At 54.9% G+C, this 17,724-nt stretch overlaps 10 protein-coding genes across 10 annotated transcripts; 5 read left to right on the top strand and 5 right to left on the bottom strand.

Moving 5' to 3' along the window:
* Positions 1–1,951: 1,951 nt before the first annotated feature.
* Positions 1,952–3,220, top strand: SODALDRAFT_322961 (hypothetical protein; the record flags this gene model as incomplete). Its single annotated transcript, XM_028609775.1, has 1 exon — positions 1,952–3,220. The coding sequence occupies one exon, from the start codon at positions 1,952–1,954 to the stop codon at positions 3,218–3,220; it is 1,269 nt and encodes a 422-aa protein (XP_028467395.1).
* Positions 3,221–4,285: 1,065 nt separating this feature from the next.
* Positions 4,286–5,660, bottom strand: SODALDRAFT_377529 (hypothetical protein; the record flags this gene model as incomplete). Its single annotated transcript, XM_028614915.1, has 3 exons — positions 4,286–5,060; positions 5,142–5,509; positions 5,587–5,660. The coding sequence occupies 3 exons, from the start codon at positions 5,658–5,660 to the stop codon at positions 4,465–4,467; spliced, it is 1,038 nt and encodes a 345-aa protein (XP_028467394.1). The 3' UTR covers positions 4,286–4,464.
* Positions 5,661–5,969: 309 nt separating this feature from the next.
* SODALDRAFT_133476 (hypothetical protein) lies at positions 5,970–6,732 on the top strand. Its single transcript, XM_028606724.1, has 3 exons — positions 5,970–6,080; positions 6,211–6,321; positions 6,406–6,732. Exons 2-3 carry the CDS (start codon positions 6,306–6,308, stop codon positions 6,681–6,683), a joined length of 294 nt encoding a protein of 97 aa, XP_028467393.1. The 5' UTR covers positions 5,970–6,080; positions 6,211–6,305; the 3' UTR covers positions 6,684–6,732.
* A 185-nt stretch (positions 6,733–6,917) lies between these two features.
* Positions 6,918–7,551, bottom strand: SODALDRAFT_331697 (hypothetical protein). Its single transcript, XM_028611514.1, has 2 exons — positions 7,143–7,551; positions 6,918–7,086 (listed from the first exon to the last, which is right to left on the bottom strand). The coding sequence occupies exons 1-2, from the start codon at positions 7,396–7,398 to the stop codon at positions 6,935–6,937; spliced, it is 408 nt and encodes a 135-aa protein (XP_028467392.1). The 5' UTR covers positions 7,399–7,551; the 3' UTR covers positions 6,918–6,934.
* Positions 7,552–8,119: 568 nt separating this feature from the next.
* SODALDRAFT_322958 (hypothetical protein) lies at positions 8,120–8,740 on the top strand (the record flags this gene model as incomplete). Its single annotated transcript, XM_028609774.1, has 3 exons — positions 8,120–8,195; positions 8,230–8,304; positions 8,463–8,740. The coding sequence occupies 3 exons, from the start codon at positions 8,120–8,122 to the stop codon at positions 8,738–8,740; spliced, it is 429 nt and encodes a 142-aa protein (XP_028467391.1).
* A 224-nt stretch (positions 8,741–8,964) lies between these two features.
* On the bottom strand, positions 8,965–10,231 carry SODALDRAFT_309000 (putative alcohol dehydrogenase; the record flags this gene model as incomplete). The annotated part of the gene is made up of 2 exons (XM_028609097.1): positions 9,964–10,231; positions 8,965–9,867 (listed from the first exon to the last, which is right to left on the bottom strand). Exons 1-2 carry the CDS (start codon positions 10,117–10,119, stop codon positions 8,965–8,967), a joined length of 1,059 nt encoding a protein of 352 aa, XP_028467390.1. The 5' UTR covers positions 10,120–10,231.
* Positions 10,232–11,023: 792 nt separating this feature from the next.
* Positions 11,024–12,316, bottom strand: SODALDRAFT_339082 (alkaline proteinase; the record flags this gene model as incomplete). Its single annotated transcript, XM_028612827.1, has 2 exons — positions 11,024–11,917; positions 11,990–12,316. The coding sequence occupies 2 exons, from the start codon at positions 12,314–12,316 to the stop codon at positions 11,024–11,026; spliced, it is 1,221 nt and encodes a 406-aa protein (XP_028467389.1).
* A 1,024-nt stretch (positions 12,317–13,340) lies between these two features.
* On the top strand, positions 13,341–14,168 carry SODALDRAFT_133347 (hypothetical protein). The gene has a single exon (XM_028606723.1). The coding sequence runs from the start codon at positions 13,452–13,454 to the stop codon at positions 13,956–13,958; it is 507 nt and encodes a 168-aa protein (XP_028467388.1). The 5' UTR covers positions 13,341–13,451; the 3' UTR covers positions 13,959–14,168.
* A 1,787-nt stretch (positions 14,169–15,955) lies between these two features.
* On the bottom strand, positions 15,956–16,873 carry SODALDRAFT_133286 (hypothetical protein). Its single transcript, XM_028606721.1, has one exon. It carries the CDS (start codon positions 16,518–16,520, stop codon positions 16,038–16,040), a length of 483 nt encoding a protein of 160 aa, XP_028467387.1. The 5' UTR covers positions 16,521–16,873; the 3' UTR covers positions 15,956–16,037.
* SODALDRAFT_133324 (hypothetical protein) lies at positions 16,641–17,388 on the top strand. The gene is made up of 2 exons (XM_028606722.1): positions 16,641–16,988; positions 17,063–17,388. The coding sequence occupies exons 1-2, from the start codon at positions 16,772–16,774 to the stop codon at positions 17,350–17,352; spliced, it is 507 nt and encodes a 168-aa protein (XP_028467386.1). The 5' UTR covers positions 16,641–16,771; the 3' UTR covers positions 17,353–17,388.
* Positions 17,389–17,724: the final 336 nt, after the last annotated feature.

Here is a 17,724-nt window from a genome sequence, read left to right as displayed (position 1 = left end):
GGGCTCTGCTCTTCATCTGCGAGTGCTTGAAGACCCCTGTCGACACCAGCCTCATCTAACCCCAGGTTTGAGCCCTGTAGGCGTAGGCAGTATTCGTGCAGAAGACGCACGAAGCATGGGGGTCAGCCTCAGCCACAGGGCGCTGGGAATAGAAACAGATGACTGTGGGAAGCGGGCGGTGCAGTGGATGAGGTGGGCAATGTTCCTCTCTAGTTCTCCCCTTGATAGGCGCCTCCCCTCGACTCGCCGCCCTCCTGTTCGAGTAGGATTCTGTTCCTGTTTTCCTATAGGGCGGTTGGCTTTATGTGCGACACACTTCGTATTGTACGGATGCTCGCTGGTTGTCACGAGGAGAGTCGGAGAGATGCGGTTGACCGCTTGTTTATCAACCAATACGAACTCCTTCGTACGCTCGTGCATACAACGTGCAGTGTTCGAGGGCTAAGGGCAATCCTGCAGCATGGGATTTGACCACGTTGCGTTGCTCGTCTCCTGGTTTTGTCAGCAGACAGCAGACAGCAGACAGCAGACGTATAAAAGAGTGCTGGTCCCTCCCCGTCGTAGCCATGTTGATTCTTCCAAGTTTCCCTCCCACCCCATAGAGGTAGGAAGGTTTGGGTTGGATACAGTAATTAATTACCAAGTACCCACCCCTCTCCAGGGCAGGTCGAAGTGAACTGACCTGCCCATCAGGCTCGAGGAAAATCACCGTCTCTCTGTCATGCAGAGGGATCAGGTGAAAATGCCAGTCGGAGAGGAGACGTGGACGTAGAGAGAATGACGATGTTGCTGGTTTTTTGCTGGTCCGTACGGTCGATTTCATCCCCGCCGTTTATCGGTTACTCGTTGCATGGGGAAGATTTTGGGACATTGCATTTGATCCAGGGGGCCATCAAGCGACGAGGAAAATAGAAGAGTAAAAAAATTGGGGGGGGGGGGGGAGTCATTCCGAGATTGGACGGTGAGGGAAATATGGACCCGGGGTTCGTTGTTCTGGCTTAGTCACGTACTTGGACGATTCAACCTGGAAGCGAGCCGGGATGGTGTCATAAGTTGGGCACGAACCCTGGGCAGAGGACGACGAAAGGAAAGAGACGATGGTATGGTGATGTGATGGTTTGGTCCTCCCTTCCGTCTTCGCTTCGACCCCCAAGTTCTTTCCTTCCGGTCCAGGATTTGATCATGTGGGTCTCTTCTTCCGACTCGGAATGTTATTGGATATGGTCCTACCGCTGGAAACACGGCTGACGCATGACCATGGCCTTCTAATTGGTTGGCTCTTTTCAATATCCACTACCCATGCATGCAGCCGGACCAGAGCGGGAAAGCGCTATGCAGTGTCCGAGTGATTGGTCGATATCCCTTGCCAGTTGTCCTAGTCCTAGGACCGACCCATAGTTAGCCCATTGCGGCGTCCGCTCCTTCCGCCCAACTGGCCAGCCCTTGTCTCTGCCTTTGTGGTGCGTTGTGGTGTGTTCCGGAAGGCGAAAACATGGAATGTCGTCTCCCCTGTCTCCCTGTCCCCCTTTTCCCTCTCCCAAGTCCTGTCTAGTCTACCCCCCGTGTCGTCCCTTTCCTCGTCCCACATCGTCTCTATCCTCACCTTCACCGTCAGTCAGACTTGTCAACTCCTCAGTATCGGTTTCGGTTTCGGTCTCAGTCTCCGTCTCAATCCCTCACTTCCTCTGTCCTCTCTGCCAACATCACCCAAAAAAAGAAAAAACCCCTATCCAGCTCACTAAACGAGTAAAGCCTACCTTTCACGGACTGGACTCACTCGGCAGGATGGAAACTCCCACATCGATGCAATAGACCCGCTTCAACAGCGTCGTCTTCGCTCGCTGCGAACGCAACCGTTTGGACTGTACCGATAACCCGCCTTGACTTGACTTGACACCGACTTCCCGTCCTCAGAGAGAGGGCCGGGACGATTACTACGACCTTTTATACCATGGACGATCCCATATACACCTGGCCATCGTGGAAGTTTGGAATGGAACGAGCCGACCTCTTTACCAAGCTACATGATCAGTACAACACCTTCTCCTTTACCCTCCAAGATCCCGACGCCTTCCACCATGACGTTTACGAGATTTCCACCGAGGCGAACACCGAGGCCGAGTTCCATCGCCTCATGGCCAAGCGCCGCCAGCAACGACTCGACCAACTAAACGAGTCCCTCCAATCCGTCGCCTTTGAAATCATCGGCAACCCCAAACTTATTGGCTCTGAGCAGTGGCCCATGGCCGTCCAGCTCTTCCGCACCCGCTCCTTCGACTCCCTCATCCGCTACTTCGCGAACTACCTACCCGAAGATTATTATCATCGCCACACAGATAACGATGCCGCCTCCACCATCTCGTCGTGCACTGACAGGAGTAGTCTGTATGCAGGGAGCACGAACGCCAGTAGTGTTGGCGATGTTGACGATGCGCAGTTCTTCCCCGAGCCCGCCGAGGAGAAGAAACCTGTCCCGTCTCGCGCCCCCATGCTGCGCGTCGACACCTCGTTCAAGACGTCCGAGCTCGCCGACCTACCCCCTTCTCCCCAGTCGATGACCATGCCATCCGACACGTCCGCCGTGTCCTCGCCCACGGAATCTCATCACCGCGACTACTGTCTCCACCACCCCTCGCCCGCCCGATCGTTGTCCTTTTCGGGGTCGGAATCGGCCACTTTTGGCCGAGATCGTTTGCTGCGTTTGAGCGAGAGGCGAGGACGGGAGGAGGACGAAGTGGAAATGGACGAGGAGGAGGAGGAGGAGGAAACGTCGCAGGCAGACGACTTTATTACCTCGGACGACTATTACACCATGGACGAGACCTTCAAAGAGGAAGACCTCGCTGCAGCCCAACTCCCGTGCGATATCTTCGACTCCATCATAGAGTCCATCGAGACCGATCCCCTTGATACCCCCACCCCCCAACCAGAGCGGAAAGCCACTATCAGCGCCGCCGCCACATCTACCGCCACATCTACCGCCACCTCTACCACCGCCACGACCACCCACGGCGACGCCAAAAAGCGTGCACCGACGATGATGCGCAACATAGCCTGCTCCCACCGAGAAACCCCACGAAACCACCGCCCCCACCGAAGCGGCAGCCCCAGAAGCATACGTCGCAGCCCCGAAGAGGCAGCTTGTCGGATATCGAAGCCTCTCCCGGAGACTGCGCGAGCGAGCAGGCAGCAGAAGGGGTGGAGGCAGGCTCTTGACTAGCATCAGTGGCGCCGCTTCGGTGGCAGCTTTGAGCGTCGGGCAGGAAGAGCAGGACGGATTTATAGGTGTTCGTCGGACAACGACGTCATCATGGGTCTGGCACTTCTGTACGCTTACGCACATAGTTCTAATTTGCTTTGTAGTTTCGGCGTTAGGCTTGATTCGTTTACTTTTGATTTTCTCCATTCTTTTGTTTTTGTTTTCTGGTTCAAAATTCCGTCGTGATGTTTTTCGGTCAAGTTCTGACCTTTCGGTTGTGATCTGAAGGTAAAGTCACGTTGGCGTTTTGATAAAACCGTTTATCATGCTGGGCTCTGTTTATCATTCCCGCCGCTTTGTCTTCCGTCAGACGACCCGACAAGGTAAAGTTGGCGTTTCGTTCGTGACCGTTACGAGGTGGCTGATGTTGAAATCCGAGACCACGGATGACCGTGTCATGTGCCTTCGTTCTGTCTTGAGCAACGGATGACTTGGACGGCTACCGTGGCTGTGTCTTTTGTTTCGAGTGCTCCTTTGTATTATTATTTCATGTCATTCATATATTCTTGAATTTTTTTTTTTTTTTTCATTTGTTCGATGCCAAACAAAACGGTTCGATCGACGATTCATGTCTGTTGGGGAGCACGGTGCGCGTGACAACTGGGGCGTTCAGGAAGTCTGGGACAATAATGGATAGATGGGTCAATGAGCCAACCTGCTGATGGCTTTCTCGGTTTTTGTTCGTTTTCGGGGGGTGTCTGGACTGTTTCTGTTTTGTTTACAAACAGGTTTGATCTCGCGCTGTCGTCTGGCCCTAGGTCCTGCCCTGCGTCACTGATGTGCCTAATTATTGATACCGCGCTGGGTAGACGGAGTTGTTCTTCTTTTAACCTCCCTTATGTGTCGTAAGCGGAGGAATACAGTCTGCTTTGTTCTTCAACCTTGACTAAATAATCGTATCCATCCCAAGGTACCTTAAGGTACTTAATACACCGAGTCACTTTGACTTGCAACTCACATCTGGAAACGTTTAACAACATGATGCATACTATCCGTTCCACAAGTACAGACTTCGATAACTTTGACCTTCTATCTTATTTTAAGTAAGGTACCTTAAGGTAGTGTACAGCATGATCTAGGTATATACATCTATTACAAGTTCAATCCATATATCCCGACGGATTGTACTCAAATCAGACAACGCACGCTGAGCTCCCCCAAAACTCCAGTTCCCAATATTACATACCTTACATGTACATGGTCCATCATGTAGCCTTCGAGGCAACCTCGCCACCATTCTCATTCTTCCACGACCCAGCATAATGATGAATCACCAACGGCGGCGGCACCACCTTCATGCCCGGGTACTTGTTCATCGACGCCGCAAAAGAATGCCCAGGCAGCACCAACACGTCCCCCACGAGCCTCGGCTGCTCCAACCTCCGAATCTCCGGCAACGTAGTGTTAAACTGCTCCTCAAACACCTTCACCAGATTCCGCGTGACGCGCCTGGGGCCCGTCCCGTCCACGACGTCCCCGATCATCTGCAGCGTCAGCCCCTGCGGCGGGACGTCGTGCTCGCGCATCTTCTCGTGGAAGAACCGCACAATGTCCTCGACCACGCGCCAGAGGTGCGGCGACCGCGGCTTGGCCATCATGGTCCAGGTGGCGAACTGGCGCAGGATGTTGTCGCCGTAGCCGCCGTCGAACTCCCACCCGACCACCACGGCGGTTTGGGCTTTGAGGTCGCCGGGGATCCAGTCGTCGATGGGCGCGTGGCAGGAGACGTCGAGGTCGCAGTAGACGCCGCCTTCGGCGAAGAGGAGGAGGTAGCGGAGGATGTCGGCTTTGAAGATGGGGACTGTCGAGGTGTGGTTGTCAGCATTGTGTGTGTGGGTTTTTTATTTTTATTTTTATTTTTATTTTTATAGGTAGTACATACCCGTGAGGTTGAGGTAGAGATCGACGAGATCGGGATCGGACTCCCCGAAGGTTCGGATCACGTAGGTGTCGGCCGCAGAGTCATTAAGGAACACGGCCTCGTAGTCTGTGTTGTTCTTGATGCAACTGTCGGTCCATGCTTGCGTCTTCTCGTTCAGACCCTTGGGTCCGAGCTTGTACCAGAGCTTCTTGGGTATTCCGGATAAAGGCTGCTCCGCTGGGGGAACGAAGGGCTGCTCCGGCGAGGACTGTCCCTGGCCCGGCGGTGTCGGTTCAGGCGGTGTCGGTTCCGGCGAGGTATGGTTCTCCGAGGCGCGGTGCGATCCGAGTCGACTGCTGACCCTCTGCAAGGCATCCAGGTCCCAGACACTCCAAAGAATAACGAGAGTAGAACATGAAAGGAACAATGCAACGAGTGTGATGATTCTGGAGCGTTTGGATGCTACGAGACGGTGGAGGAACAGCATAGCTGCTGCTGGTGGATTCTCTTGTTCGCTGAGACGTGGTGTTGCGAGAGCATGATGATGATGGCGGAAGCGGGCACGTTCAGTTTTTAGACCGTCAAATGGGGACGATACGAGAAAAAGGAGGCGAAGCGAAAGGATTTATTAGAGGGGAAATTTTTACCCAGAAAGGGACTTTTCTGATTTGCCAAGCGGCGTGCAGGAACACGCATAGAACGGGAAATGAGCCGGGGGGGGGGCCATAACCATACTGGCCTAGACACAATTTTGGGCGCCCGGCTTCTGCCTGCGTAGTGAGATCTGAATTCTGCATTCTACACGTACCTACTGAATCGCCAAACGGTCCAAGATACTAGCGCTTGGCATGGTCGCTGCCGGGCCCTGATCCATACTCTCGGGACGCTATCTTCAGGAGGGCAAACGGGAGTATGATTCGAACAGACCAGTCCTCATTTCAACCAGACATTACTCGGCATGTACGTGATGAGCTTCCGACCTCTTCGACCAGTGCCGACGTCAAGTTGGACTATTTTCGATGGTCATATTGACGCGGCGACGTCCCTAGTCGCGTCGCCCGTGCTAATCCCATGCCGATGCCGATGATAGGCAACAACCACGGTGCGACAGCCACGGACCCAGCCCAGAGCTGCAGGATAACACCAAGCAGCAATATGGACCGGTCGAGATGAGCTCTGTCGAACATGGAGTCCAGCAACTGTCAGTGTCTAAGGTAGTATAGTTACTTTATGATCTGGCGAACGTCTCTAATGGCTGCGCGTGATCGCGATCTCTGGCGAGTAGCAGACGGGATTACCATCTCCGCACATCAGACCTCTTTGATGGAAAAGACCACTGGATCGCCTCGCCCAGTTTCGCCCGCCTGCGCAGAGCACGCCATCGCCGTCGACCCGGAACTCACCTTCATCCCGTACCTGTTGGGGATCTACCTCCTGACGTTGAGTACCGAGTTTGAGGTGAGGTCATTTGAAAAGAATAAAAAGATATTACCATTTTCTTCTTATTCCTTTTTTTTCTTCTTCTTTTTTCTTTGTCTCCCGGTTGGGAAGGAAAAAGAGTGATACGGTCAGTGGTAAAGTTGCCTCCACCCCTCTCACCTCTCACGAAGGGTACCTTAGAAAGCTAAATACAGTAGCTCCGCTCCAGGGCGGGCTTACGTAACCGGCCCATCAGTACCGAGCACGGTATAAATACTAAATAGCGTGTCGCTCCACGTCCCGTATCCGTATAATACTCTGCAGATCGCTCCCAGGCGCCCTGTGACAGGTCCCCTGTATTCAGCAATTCATTGACAAGCTGGTCTCACCCGGTGTCACCCACCGCTGTCGACCATCCAGGCCTTCATCACCTCGCGCATCCTCGGCATCCGTCCCGTGCACGCCATGCGGAAGGTCATCCTCGGCTTCTTCGACGCGAGGGACAAGCGGGGGGTCAATGGCTCAATGCGACCTCGGCCCGCAAGGCGTACGATGCGTACTTTGAGCAGATTCTGTAGGAACATCAGACTCACAAAAGACCAGTGATAAAGAAGGCAAAGACGCCCAATATACCGATGAAGAGGATCAAGATGGGTGCTTTGACTGTCCAGCATCCTAGGACGGCCATCCACATGGATGCCACGATGGTCTGGAGGGAGGTGAGCCGGATGGTCGAGGAGTAGAAACCGAGGGAAAGGGGGAAATAGTACGCACTCGTCCGATGAACTCGATTGTTGTTCCGGGCTCGTTGAGTTCTGTGCAGCTTTGTCAGATCTCCAATGCTCTCACCATGACCCATGAGACAAGAATCATCATCTCAGTGCTATCATTCATCACCAGGGGAATACGGACGTGTAAATTGGACATTGTAGATTGCGCCGCCTGCAGGCTGCAGCCAAGAACAAAACCGCCAGAATAGAGAGATCTAGAAATCGACAGTCAGTCCCTCCTTTTACGAGAACACGGGATAAGAGTTGTTCAGGAGGACGACCCTATTCCAGACATGAGGGACAACTCACAATCGTCAATCAGCAGCTTCTTGTGATATCGCATGCCGTTCACAACTCTGAGGACGACCAAAAGGGCTGAGGCGGCATCGAAGACCACCGTGGCCGCCAGGAACCCTTCTGCTGTGACATCGGTCTGGAGAATATCACCGCCAGACTCTGACATGTTGAAAGCGATCAACGACGTTGGGGAATAATGCCAAGCTGATTGGAACTTAAGGACCACGGATTATGTCCATAGATGCCTGCGATAGGCGCCGAGCGAACCAGGCACTATGGATCTATGACATCTGGAAGGAATGGTCCGAAGTGGAAGAAAGAAGTATGCGATTGTCTGTCGGCAAATATAAGGACGAGATGGGTTGCTTGGCTGGGGGGTCCTCGTCACAGTCCTCAGTCCTGGGAGGTCAGGAAACAAGTCTATCATCTGACATCTGTCTCCCTGCGGTCATCTAAACCTCAGCAGTAGAAGTTCACCGACTATTGAACAGAGAGTCAGACACCCCGTCTGCCATGGATTCTCTCGTCCTCCTAAGTCTTCTCGCCGGAGTACTCTCCTTGTGTTTGGTGCCGGGATCTAGCAAAGACAGTGCAGTCCCCTAGGCCTACATATATTTACCAAGCCCATCTTATCTCCCTTAACTTCGCCGTCAACATCGACGACGCAGCCAAGCCCAACTACGATATTCAGCCATCTCGTAAAACCCATCGTGAAGCGCATCCGAGTCTGGGCTTACCTTTTAAACGGCCAAAAGATCATCCAAGAAGGTTACGATAAGGTAAGCCCGGTCGAGTTTAGTGCGTGTAGTCCCCTTTGGGGTTAAAAGGTGAGAGAACTAACCTTTATCAATATTAGTGAGCACTCGTCGACGTGCGCTCCAACCGTTCGATCTATCCGACGGCACCAAGCTTGCAGTTGGCGACTGGGCTTGCACCCCATCGGGGGCCATCATGCGAGACGAACGACACTACGCCGCCGCCTCAGAGTTCAATGGCTTCAGATTCGTGGATCCCGAGATTCTCGGTCGTATTGGGACCCAGTCCTCCTTTAACACTCCGCAGCCCAGGCCGTCCAAGCTGACTGACGTTGACAACACATTCCCCATGTGGGGGACGGGACGCATGAGTTGGTAGGAGTCTATCATTCCAGCCATCCTAGTTGATATAAATGGAAAGGAGTTTATAGAGCTGAGCTGATGGCTCAACTTGAGCAACCCCCCCTCGCCCCTATTTCTTTCATTGATTCTTCTTCATTTCCCTTGACATTGCGATGCGAGTTCCCAGCTTAGATAGAGAAGAGAAATCTTTACTTGAATGCTCCAAAGGATTAATCTTCCTCAAGCACATCCAAATCAGGGTCAACCAACTCTGATGACCACCTTAGAGAAGTGTCTCTTCTCCTGTAGCCTCTTATACGCCTCCTTAGCCTCATGTAGCTCGAACACAACGTCGTCAATAGCAGGGACAATGCCCTTCTCGTCGACAAAGCGCACCATATCCTCGAACTGCCTTCTGCTACCCAACAACAACCCCCTGGCCGTGCAAGCGTGCAAAAGCGCTCCCAGGAGAGGGACCGGCTCCGCCTCCCCGCCAGCCAATCCCACCACAAGCACAATCCCATCCGTCCGGACCGCCGCCAGAGATTGCGCAAGGGTAGCGTTCCCACCAATATCGACCACGAAATCGAAGCCCCTACCTCCAGGCGTCAGGTCCCGCGCCTCCGCACCCCACCCGTCCGGGTTCGTCCGGTAATCAACCGTATGTTTCGCCCCCAACCCGCGCAACCTCTCCGCCTTCCCCCCCGTGGACGTCGTAGCAACCACATCCGCCCCCACCGCCACCGCAAACTGCAGCGCCGCCACACTCACCCCTCCCGTTCCCTGCACGAGAACCCAGTCGCCGGCCCGCACCTCCCTCCCGCGGAGGCCGAAGAGCGCGTTCCACGCCGTCAACCCGCTGCACGTCAGCGTAGCGGTTCGCAACCAGCAGTCCAGCGATTCCGGCGCCCGCACGAGCGCATGGGACGCGAACACGCCCTCCGTGCGCAGCGTGCCGTCCACCGTCTGGCCCAACCCGCGGCCGATGTCCGAGAACGTTGCCGGGGCGTCGTCGCCCGCCGAGTCGACCACGTTGGGAGTTAAGTGCGTGACGACGCGGTCGCCCGGTTGGAAGCCGGTGACGGATGGTCCTACTGCTTTGACTATCCCCGCGCCGTCGGACCCGGGGACGACGTTCGGCGTGATGGTTCCTGCGGGGCCGTTCTACCGTGCAAAACGTTAGCCAGACCCTTCTCGTCTCCCTTCCTCTTTTGGCCCTGGGATGATGAGGGTATGAAAGGTTGGGCAACTTACTTCGACATTCGCGATGGCGAGTTCGCGAAAGTTGAGACTGGCTGCCCGAAGCTCAACCAAGACGTCGTGAGGTCCCAGCTCCACCGGCAATGTGACGCCCTCCTCGTATTTCAGAGATGTCTCGAAGCCTTTTTGGCCGGTCAAGGTCCATCGGTTGGCCATCTTCGTCTGTAGGAAGACGTGCTGTTGACTGCCCTCAATATGTTTGGAGACAATGGCAGGATATATGTAGTTTCGTGCAACAGTTATCGTTAGCCAACAACGTATAGACAGCAGAGGCTAATACTAAGAGCAACAAAACAGCAAGACGACGTTGTTATATATTTGGTCTTCAAGCTTTGATCCCTGACCCTGACCAGTGGAAGCGTCCCCCCCCTAGAATCGATGATTCAGGGGCTATCCAAAGCCCAATGGAGAGGACAAACAATAACGCTAACGACCGCTAATAGCGGAGATTCCCCGTAAATACGAGTCATGGGAGGCTATTTCGGTGCCAAGACGTCGTCAGGGACATCAGTAGCCGGAGGATGTGAATGTCTCAAAAGTCAAGGCTCATAAACCGACAACCTCACGGGTTCCGTCCCACGAGAGAAGGAACCCCATCGTATATATTACGATCGGCGGCTAGTTCAGACAACTTCCAGCGAGGCAGATTTCACTTGACACTTTCAAACACGTTCAGAGTATATGAAACCATCTTCAAATTGCATTGCTATCATCATCATATGCGAAACGTCCTCCAAAGCAAAAAGAAACGGAGTATATGAGACCGACAACTGACAACCAGGAAAAAGACGACGACATGTGGAGGGTCGCTTATCTTGTCATCATGCCCCTCAAACCTTTCGCTATTTCCAGCAGCCAGCCCGCGGCCCCGAGAAAAAGATCAGTAGTGCATCCAAGAACCTCCTCGCCCCGCCCCCTTTTTGTTGCGCACCCCCCGCCCGCCTACTCAACCCTTTGTGTTGCTGAGAAGAGAGGGAAAAAGATAAAGGCAAAGGTGCGAATTCGATTTGTCCAAATAAGCGGCGAACGAAGAAAAGGGAGCTTAGCCGGCGTAGCCAGCTTACTGGATGCCGTTGCCGTTGTAGGCGCTGCGGTTGGGAGAGCCGTTGAGGCTGCCGCCAATAGCGTTGGTGGTGGCGAGCTGGATGATGCGGTTCTTGACGGCGGCGGGGGTGTTGAGGTTCTCGAGGGCCTGGAGGTAGGCGGCGAGACCGGCGACGTGGGGGGAGGCCATGGAAGTGCCCGAGATGCTGCGGGTGGCGGAGGTGCCGCCAATGTACGAGGAGAGGACGTTCACACCGGCGGCGAAGACATCGACGGCGGCACCCCAGTTGGAGAACGAGGCACGGTTCCAGTTGCTGTCGTAGGCACCGACGGTGATGGCCGAGGCGGCGGAGGCGGGGGAGACGTTGGCGGCGTTCTGGTTCTCGTTACCGGCGGCGACGACGCTGAGGACACCGGAGTTGGAGGCGGAGTTGACGGCGTTGTTGAAGGCGGACGAGAAGCCACCACCGAGGGACATGTTGAGGACCGAGCGGCTGGCGCCGCGCCTGATGGCGTCGTTGACGGCCCAGTTGAAGCCGTTCAGAATGATCGAAGTCGACGAGGAGCTGCCGGAGAAGACCTTGATCGAGATGAGGGTGGTGGCCTTGGCAACACCGTAGGTGGCACCGCCAATGGTACCGGCAACGTGGGTGCCGTGGCCGTTGGTGTCGGTGTGGGAACCGCCGACCGCGTTGTAGCCGAGAATGGCACGGCCCTGGAACTGGCTGTGGCTAGTCAGAATGCCAGTGTCGATGACATACGAGAAGGTGCCACGGCCGGCACTGTCATCGTAGACGTAGCGGGTGTTGCCGCGGGTGCGGGACGAGATGGAGCCCAGGCCGTAGGGGGCGTTGCTCTGGGCCACCAGCGCGAAGAGGGTCCAAATCTGGTCCGCCTCGACAGCCTCGACCTGCAAGTGCACATTATATTAGTCACGGTTTCGAGGAAGGGGGGGTGGGCGAAGGAGGCATCTCATTCTCACCTCGGGGCTGTTCTTGATGGCCTCGATGGTCTCCTCGTCGAACTCGCCAGAGTAGGCATGGAAGTCCTTGATGTCGAAGGTCTGATCGACGCCGCTCATGTCGCGCTTGTGAAGGCTACGGGCGTGGACGCCATCGACCCAGCTCAGGTGGGACTGGACATCCTGCTCCTCGAGGGTGCTCTTGAGGGTGACGATGTACTTTCCGGGGATGGTGGAAGCAACGGTGCCGTAAGAGACTTCCTCGGTGGGGAGCTCCTGGGCAGGGGCAGCGAGGCCGAGGGGGGCGAAGGCCGCCGCGAAGACGGTGATGCGACGGAAGTTAACCATTTTGACAAGTCGAGGTGGGCAAGATCGTAGATCAGGGGCAGAGGCTTGGATGGAAGGTTGAGGCGGATGATGACAAGATCGGCGTGATGAGGCAAGAAAGAAAAAGGGATCTTCAGGGCGGGGATCGACGCCTCTCTTTATAGCTTTTCTCGGCTCATCAACCCCGTCCGAGTTCAACGGGGACGATGGAGATCATGGGGGTGGATGGCATCCCTAGGGTGGCGCCCAGAGGGAAGCGCCCGACCCGGGGCACGGGCGTCAACGGCGGTACGGCGCCCGAACGGGAGGGGAGGTCATGGTCGGCGGGAATTTTCGTTCGTCTCGAGGCTCCAGAGGCAGAGGCAGAGGTAGGGCCAGAGCCAAGAGACAAACGACTTGCCCTATCCAGGTAACCAGCTCATGATGCCAGCCGGCGCGCAGATGTCGTCGATAACGATGATGCGCAAAGGGGAAGGAGGAAGACGCATGACGCAACCATCGCGACGAGAGTAGACTTGCTCATCGGCGGCGAGAACGCGGGGCCAGGTCATGAAAGAGGAAGCTGAAGTGTGAACATGGGACAGGGTAGTCGGCGCATGAGATCTGTGGATGACGGGGGAGGGCCCGTGGGGGGCATGTCGACCTAGTCGTTCTCGACGATTCCACCTGGCGATGCGACAGAGGAGTATCACGCGCGCCGACTCCGCAGGTGATGGCTGGGGACACTAGGCAGGGTCCCAAGCTTCACGGAAGCCCGGCGCAGGCTGGTGCTTGGCTATTTCTCGCCTGGGGGCAGCCGAGTTGGGCTCAGAAAGGTCCGCGAGGCACGCTCCCGCTTCCGCTGACGCTAAAGTCCATTGTAAGTGCTGCTCCTGCTCCGTACGTACCCCAGACACACATTCAAAGGCAACAGGGGTACTGTGCTCCAAGGTGAACTCGGCAACTTGATATGAGGGGCAGGAGAACGAGGAGAACGACGCCGGCGCTAGGGGCGCTGGTTCACGACTATTACCATGGTACGTCGGCAGTTGAACCAGCTTGGAACACAACCACAGGGGTCAGGGGCCTCAGGACCGTCAGGGCTGTCAGTGTGGGAAGTGTTCGAGAACTCACGTGATGCTCGTGAACCGGGAAGCGCAGGGAGATAACCCATGGCATGCTGTACGTTAGGTATGCTCCAGTGTGCATGAAGAATACTCCAATACTTCTTTGTCATCGCCTGATTACTTCGTACAGTACGCAATCCAAGAGCCAGATGGAGGTAGAACCGGGGGGCCGGGTTGTCTCGCACATGAGTAGAGAGATCTTGGAGGAATGCCGGAATGTGAAGAGGGTGCGGCGGGGGGATACCCCGGTGCCCAATCCGAGGAACGCTTTACGACAGGGTCATTCCAACTGCCGCAATTGTACCTTAGCTCCGAGACTGGCTGGATATACAACGTACTGTGGCGTATCCCTCGAGATAATGGTACAGTCCATACTCTGGGGGAGCGGGCCCAAGGGACAACAGGGTCGACAACTGAGAAACAAGACGATCAAGCTGATCCGGTTCGTTCGGAAGTGCGAGATGGTCGATCCTTCTGGCGTTTTGAGTGGCCCAGGTTATGTCCGGGAATTGGGGCATAATACTGCTTGCCTGTTTCTACCAGGTTCTCCGCGCTGACCACTTCAACAGTAAGGGAATACCTAATGCCTGATATCCAGAGAAGCACAGTACGCACTTGCATATGCTGTTATGGCGGGGAACGGGGGCTCCTTTTTGGTAAGTCGCGCTCTTGCGATTTGGAACAAGTCGGTCCTGGCAAATCGTAGGGGACAAGTCGAATCCCAGTCGAGTGCGAAACGGGTCGAAGTCAAGTTGAGTAGCAAAGCCGACGAGGAGGGGAATTTGGGCTCGGGGAACAGGATGGATGGGCCAGCTGGGGAAGCACACAAGACGTTGTCGCCTTCCTAATTTGGAGATCCGGCCCGCCCTAGGTGACCTTATTCAGGTGGTCAGGCGAATGGGGCACGGCGCTATGCTTGGCTTCTTATGCGCGCTATCTACCCTTTTTAGGAGTTCGAGTTCGAGTGTGTGCGTTATATGAGCGAGTTAGAACATGACGAATCTGCTGCATTGGTATATTAGTTCATGGCTGAGTAGCGATGGTGAGGAAAAGGACCAAGGACAGACAAGCCAGACGAGATGGGATAGGATGTATGTAAGAAGCCCGAAACGGGCGAACAACGAGCCAGACTCGCGCGACTAACTGCCATCATCGGGATAATCGCTGCGTGTCTCCATGACCAGCAGCGGGTAAAGTGCAGGACAAGCAAGGGATATCCGATAGGCGATCTGCTGCGAGCATGCACTACCGGGGTATGATCACGCACAGGGAGAGAGGGTCGGTGTCAGTCACTGGTCAGTGCCTCGCTGTCCGTCCGTGGAGTACATGAAGAAGAGCAGGGAATGGAGTGTGTCGTGTCGTGGTCCTGATCGGGATAGCGGCACGAAGGGTTGTGATCCAGAAGGGTGGGCCGAGGTTCCCGAGAGTAATTGGAACGATGAAAATGGAGATGGAAGTGGAAGAAGAGAAAGGGGAAGGGGGAAAAACGGGGTGGTGGTAAATTGGACGGAGGAGAGATGGCGGCGTTCGTCCGTGCTTCTTAGACGATACGTACCTACGCTGGTAAAGGTATCTTATACCTTTGGTTCTATAGAGCTCTTGGTGTGTTTATCTGTACTTGTACACAGTTAAATCTCTAATCCCCTGTTGAAACCAGATCGGCAGTCGTCCGATCTAGTGGGGCCCTAGTATCGTCCGGAGGGGAAGGGGCAGGGGACAGGCACGATCATTTTGATGTTGACTCAGGGCTCCTTCCATCACTCCTGCCACTATAGGAATATCCTCAATTTCCTCAAAGTATACCTTACCTTAGGTAGTTAATCGGTACGCCACCTTACGTACACTGTCCGTAGTGAACCTCCGTATGCGTCAGGTATAGTGATGACCCGGATGGATTTTCACATGCACGATACGTTGTTATTTCGAAGTACCTTATGTGGGGTATAACACTACCTTGACAGGGACCATATCGGAATTAGAGTCTCTCATTTTCAACGGTTGGAAACGTTTCTTCCGGACTGCGGATAGCAGAAACCCGTCCTTGACTAACACAAAGGGCAGTCGTGATAAGCTACCTACCTAGACAAAGGCCAAGCTCCCAGCTTCGGCAGTGATGGTTTTGAAACTAACTTCTTTAGTGAGGTGCATTTCAATCGCGTCGGTTTAACCTTGAGCAGAATACCTGAACATAATCGCGCATGACCGTGGGCCAGCCTTTCGGAGATGGATAAATTCCACTGTCGCGGTGGGCTGTATGCAGTACATAGCTATACGGGATGTACGAAGTAGATACCCGTTCCTTAATTTCATAATAGCAGAGACTTTGGCGTATGCCCCCACGCTGGGTACATCGACACAGAAAGTGCGTAGGTACAGTTTACGTCTACCAATCACACAACATACGTTGTATGGCAGGTGGGGACTTCACACATCAAGGTAGGCAGGGGGGGAGGGTGCATTGCATTATCTCATCATCACTCTGCATTCGTCTATCTGCGCTTACCCAATCTCTAAACCCCACGTCTTCTCTTCTTCTCTCGTCTTCTCTCGCATAATCACATCAGTTGTCGTGTGCTCTGTCCGCTGAAGGACACCGAACCCATTGTACCCCCTGTTCTCCGCGAGATGATCTCGTCCTACTTGGTAGATCGAGAAATGGGTTGTGCATGGGAAGGTAAATCATCGCTTGCTTCATCAGCGTCTTGTGGGTGTCGACCACTTTGTTGTTCGCTGCCCCCCCTCCCTACCCCTAGGCATCTCCGACTCTCCAACTCTCCGACGCGCTCACTATCACCAACGAACAAAATATCCATCTGACGGCCGTATCCATAGTTTACATCGCACCCCATCAATTCCCCCACGGCGCGGCCCGGTGCAGGCGATACTAATCTCGGATTTCCAAGCCCCAGAAATCCTCCCGTTGTCAGTTGGTGCACGATGATGAGCTGCGCCACTTCAGCCATATCACGCAACCGCTGGCGCCGCTGGGAATCGGGACTCGCAAAGGAACAGACAAAAACGAATGCACATTGAAGGCCCAGAGAGTAATCCCTCTTGGTTGCAAAGTACGTACTTGCAGACAAGCCACTGAAGCAAGCCCAGCCTTCCTTTCGACACATGACCTTCTCGTATGTTTCTAGAAAATGCAACGCAACCTCTTGTCCTGCCTTGTCTAAATTGAGTCGACGAACCAAGCTGTTGAATTACCAGGTCAACCCATGCTGGGGGAGTGAAGATCTCCGCCGAAGCAGGGAGGCGGCGAACTCCCTGCACGGTGCACCGTCAGCCGTCCGTCCCGTCATGTCTCGCGGAGAACGCCATTGACTATGGTGGCGCTCGTCATGGTGTGCCTACGGAGTATTACTGAGTAATGACCATGCTGCATGCATCGAACATGCACCCGATAAATCAAACAGCCTTTGGTAACACAGATGACCTACCTACCTGCACGGGTGCGCGGCAAGATGCCCCTCTCCCCAAAGCGCCGCGTCCTCCCTCCGTTTTGATTGCCGTGCCGCGGCCGCCACCCAGCCAGTTTGCGACGACCGAGCTAAGCCTGCAACGCAACCCAACCTTAACAGCCTCGAGTATCTCAATTCAGCAGGTCGTCTGCTTTTCGACAAGAACTCTTACGGCGTGCTACGCTGACGCGATAACGCAGGCTCGTTGTATCGATCCGACTGCCACACACCACACCTCGTCTCGTCGACGATGAGACAACTTCCTCTCTTGGTCACGATCCCCGCCTTGCGCACCACCACCTTCGTGACCTGCCCAGGGAACCAGGCGAAAGGAGCCGGGAACACCTCAAGGCCTCACTCGGAATATGAACCTTCCCTCCATCCTCTCAGCATCTGGTGGTTGTTGTCAAAGCCTCCGCCACTGGCAGTCGAAACCACCTCACCATCTTCTATCTTATGGCACTTGCCGGATCGTCGTGATGCATTTTGATTGCCAAGGCACCTCGTTACCATTGGATCCCCCTCCTCCCTCGACTTTTCTCGACGCAGAACGTCACCGGAATCATGTCACCCTCCTAAACGGGTCTGTCACTGGAGTCTTCACCCGTCCCTCCTTCGGCTTTAAACAAGCGCTTCGCTTTGCGTTCTGCCGCAGCTTGATTGCCGAAGGTAGCCATGACACTCCCTCCTCGAGTCCTCTCGTTCTCTCGACATTCCTTTTTCCAGGCGCGAAGGAGCAGCTTGCTGTGCTGTCCCCCCCACCCTCCGACTCCCATCTCAATACCCACGCCAGCTGTCTAGGGCGCCATGAACCCGAATGAAGAGCCATTACCAGAAACCCCCAAGTCTCGGCGCATGTCCA

This window comes from Sodiomyces alkalinus (assembly GCF_003711515.1).
Source record: "Sodiomyces alkalinus F11 unplaced genomic scaffold SODALscaffold_3, whole genome shotgun sequence".
NCBI lineage: Eukaryota > Fungi > Ascomycota > Sordariomycetes > Glomerellales > Plectosphaerellaceae > Sodiomyces > Sodiomyces alkalinus.
Note: the sequence above shows the minus strand (reverse complement) of the source record. Positions and strands in the feature narration are given on the sequence as shown.